This window comes from Diospyros lotus, chromosome 10 (assembly GCF_014633365.1).
Source record: "Diospyros lotus cultivar Yz01 chromosome 10, ASM1463336v1, whole genome shotgun sequence".
In the NCBI taxonomy this organism is placed as follows: domain Eukaryota; kingdom Viridiplantae; phylum Streptophyta; class Magnoliopsida; order Ericales; family Ebenaceae; genus Diospyros; species Diospyros lotus.
Genome location: NC_068347.1, coordinates 25,494,805 through 25,498,729, shown reverse-complemented (window position 1 = coordinate 25,498,729; position 3,925 = coordinate 25,494,805). Strand labels below are relative to the sequence as shown.

Here is a 3,925-nt window from a genome sequence, read left to right as displayed (position 1 = left end):
CACTTTGTATTGTCGCTGCTCATTGTTTAGAGCAATGAGAGCAAAATGTAATGCAAAATTTCAAACATGGAATTGAAATACTGATTAATGACTCATTTCAATACATGTTATACAATTTTCTTCTTAAAGTGATGTGCTTCTTAGTTGTTTGGATGATAGCCTTTTTTTATAATGAATTTGAAATTCACTATATCAATAAAGTTTAGAGTGGGAAATCAAAACACCTAAAGAATAAGACAGTCATCCAACACAATTTATTCCAATGTCGTAGAGGAATTGAAGAAGCTAACAATTGGCCAACTCCTCCATAACCATACGAGAAAGAAGAATCCAAAGCTTTAACCCACAAAGCTAGCTGCGTGATCCCCAAAAGTAGAAGATCAAGATTAAGAAGTACTGCCCCTACATTGAAGACAAAGTCTATTTCACTCCAAACAAACAAATTGTCCATAAACGCATAAACATTCAAAGCCTTGCCAATGCACCTAGTCTGAATAGTTTTTCGTTGATATTTAACTTGTCTTAGGAGGAGGGATCCATCTTTTGCAAACGTTCGATAAGAAGACAGAAGTCTCGAAATTATCAAGAGCAACCGAGAGAGAGAAAAAGTGGGCGGCTTTGAAAGATTTTGTGGTAGCATCAGAACCGTCAGTCATCGTAATTCCAAACAAAAACTAAACTTAATCAACTGAAACATAAATATTCTCTCTCTAGGTAGAAAGAAAAAGTGGGCGGCAAGATGGCGAAGTCAAAGACGATTGATGAAGACGCGCGTTCCCGGCGGTGCTCGCCGGTGCGGCCGTCGTCTAAGGGCACGGCACCGATTGTGCAGGGGGTGAAGGGTGGTCCAAAGGCAAGAGCGAAGTCCAAATCTAGGCCGCGGGGTTCGGCTTTGGAGCTGCAAGGAAGCGATGCAGAAACTGGCTTTGAACGGACGGAGTTCCATCGACGACCGCCAGTTCGGGATGCTCGTGGTTCTCACCAGAAGGGAGGGATGAAGACGGGTAAGCCGATCTCGCCTTCTTTCAGTTATCCTCCTGTGCGTGCAGATGGGTCGAAGTCGGAGCAGCCTGCTGCTAATCTAGATGTGGTTGATTATGTTCGGAAGGAGAACGACATGCTGTCGGCGGCTCTTTCTGAGAAAGGGTTTGAGTATGTCTTGAAGGATTTTCGGATGATTCTCTCGCTGGAGGAGGCGCATCTGATGCAGAGGACTATTAGTAAAGTTCGATCGGCCTTGGGTCAGGAACTCCCGAGGGTTCCTTTGTTGGCAATAATGACGGTCGGTGGGGTCAAGAGAGGGAGTAGGTCTGATGGCGCTTGCTCTAGTTCTGGGGATGAGCAGATGGTTGATTGCGAAGGGTCACCGATTGGCTCTCCAAGAGGCTCGAGATCTGAGTCTGAAAGTGGTGAGTCGGGGGATAATTCTTTTACAGGCAGCGATTCCGGGGACGCTGAGGAGCCCTCAGTGGACGCTGAGGAGCCCTCCGTGGACTGGGAGTCGAGATCTGAGTCTGAAAGTGGTGAGTCGGGGGATAATTCTTTTACAGGCAGCGATTCCGGGGACGCTGAGGAGCCCTCAGTGGACTGGGAGTTGGCTAATAAGGCTTTAAACCCGATCTTTGATGGTCGGGAGTCCTTGAATAGTGATCGTCGGTTCTTTCCCAAAGGGGATCTGCAAATTCAGCCGGGTGCGATGCAGGCTTCTAGGTGTAAAGATGGTCGTGCAGGTCTCCCAGATAGCATGCAGTTAGAGGAGCCTGATAAGGATGCCGTGGTTATTCAGAGTGGTTGTGCGAATGGAGCTAGCAGTAGGCCTCATTGTGCGTATGAAGAGGATGAAATTCGCACTGAAGTGGTGGGTATGGATGCTGATTACAAGAGGGGCAGTGGTGGTGTTCCGGTGGCTGGTAAGGGGTCATCGGACATAGTGACGGGGGTTCGGAGAGAGGATACGCAGGGCATGGGTCGACGGAGCTGGGCGGATTACGAGGATCGGCCGTCGTCGGAGCATGTCGAAGCGGTGTCCGGCGGCAAGGAGCGGTCCCAGATTTCTCGTGATCCGGGAATTGATACCCCTCAAACGGCGGGAATCCCGGATCCACCTATGCCGTTGATTTCTTGCCCTTTTGTGGATTTGATTGACAGTGATCCCCCACGTCATCTGCGTGATGGAGGGATTTCAGGGATGGGACAGCCTATGCATTATGGGGGTAGGCCTATTAATTTTGGGCAAAATGGATCTAACTGTGGCCTTAAGGGAGTTGGGCTTCCATCTCCTCAAGATGTTATTGACTCTCACGATCAAGGCCGATTAAATAAGGAGGCTGTGGCTCAGGCCCACAATGACCCTGTGCATGGTGGATCTTTTGCTGGTCATTTGAGCCGAGAGGGTAATATTTTAAGGGAGGTTAAAAGGAATGCCAAGCTCGATCAATTTCGGCCCACTGGCCTGGTGGATTCAGGCAATTTACGTATTCATAAGAAATTGGGGTTTTATCCGCCAATTAATTTTCCTGCTGATGGCCCCACAGTTTGTTTCTCAGAAGAAGTTATTGACAGAGGGGTGAATTATTGGAAAAATACCCTGATTGGGTATTTCATTGATAGCCAACTTCCCTTCCAGGTAGTGCAATCTATTGCTAGGCAGTTCTGGCGGTGCTTTGGTTTTATTGAGGTAATCTCAAATAACTCAGGCTGCTTTTTATTTCGTTTTGATAGTGAAGAAAATATGATAAAAGTGTTTGATGGGGGGCCCTGGCATTTTACACAGTGTCCGTTAATTTTGAGAATTTGGGAGGTGGGTATGGATTTCTCAAGGGCAATTCTTTCAGCAGTGCCTATTTGGGTGAAAATTTTTAATATTCCTTTGGAAGGATGGAACGAGGAGGGAATTGCAACGGCTGCTAGTGCCCTTGGTCGGCCTATCCATGCGGATTTCATGACGGAAGATAGGACGCAGGTTGAATTTGCCCGAGTATGTGTAGAGATGGATGCTTCATCTGAATTCCCTAGGCATATTAATTTGTATCAAGGAATTGATGAAAGCACAGGGGAGCCTAAGCTTTTGCGTATGCCTGTGGAGTACCAGTGGATTCCGCCTACTTGTTCTCATTGTCGGGTGTTTGGGCATAGTCTAGCTAAATGCCCAAACAGGTCTTCCCAGCTATCTCAGCCGATGCAGGGGCAAGCTGGTACGGTTCGGGAAAAGTCTCATGGTAAGGGGAAGATGGTTAAAGAGGTGAATGAAGTCCCCGGGGCAGCAATTGAATAAAAAGGTGGACCATGCGTCTACTTCTCGTTCTCATCCAATTAGTGATGCAGAGATGGTAATGGCAAATCGATTTTGTACACTAGCAGAGGTAGATATGGATATTCCTTCTCCTGAAGAATTGGTAGATCCGATAGAGAGGGGGGTCTCCGATAAGGTAGGTATGGCAATTAATGATAGGGGTAAGTGAGATCGTGTTGAGGAAGAAGACAGTTCATCCAGCAAAGCGGGAAGATCGCGATTTGAGTATGTTTCGGTCAAGACCAAAGAAATTTAATGCATTTCTCAAGATTAAACAGGTTCCTAGTGCGAGTTGACCTATGATTACAGGACGGGCTTGAGTTTGATTTAGTTCTTTGTGTTTAGTTCCCTTATCTTTGTTTGCCTTGTTTTCCTCATTTGGTGGGAGTGTGTTTTCTTTTTTGGTTGTTTGGTGTGGGATATGGTCTGCTTGTAGCTGTTGGATTCTCTTCTTTCCATTAATATAATTCTTACGGACAGGCCAAAAATATTCCAAACAAAACTATCAGCGTAGTCCTTCAGAGGAAAAGAATATAGAATATGAAGCAAGCTTGGGCTTTTCCTCTTCCTCCTAGTCGCGTACAGGGTGTCACCCTATGAGTTATTTGATAATTAGGTCAATTTATTGGAAAA

General features: G+C 46.3%; 1 protein-coding gene across 2 annotated transcripts; it reads left to right on the top strand.

The window, feature by feature from the left end:
- The first annotated feature begins 437 nt into the window (after positions 1–437).
- Positions 438–3,386, top strand: LOC127812192 (uncharacterized). Of its 2 annotated transcripts, none has more exons than XM_052352554.1 (2): positions 438–1,436; positions 1,551–3,386. In XM_052352554.1, exons 1-2 carry the CDS (start codon positions 740–742, stop codon positions 3,272–3,274), a joined length of 2,421 nt encoding a protein of 806 aa, XP_052208514.1. In that variant the 5' UTR covers positions 438–739; the 3' UTR covers positions 3,275–3,386. The 2 variants fall into 2 exon arrangements, with proteins under 2 accessions (XP_052208514.1, XP_052208513.1); XM_052352553.1 differs by having other exon boundaries at positions 442–2,677; positions 2,774–3,386.
- Positions 3,387–3,925: the final 539 nt, after the last annotated feature.

Coding starts and splice junctions, on each gene's coding strand:
- LOC127812192 (XM_052352553.1), top strand. CDS start 740: ATGGCGAAGTCAAAGACGATTGATGAAGACGCGCGTTCCCGGCGGTGC. Junction 2,678..2,773: donor GGTGCTTTGGTTTTATTGAG/GTAATCTCAAAT, acceptor CATTTTACACAG/TGTCCGTTAATTTTGAGAAT.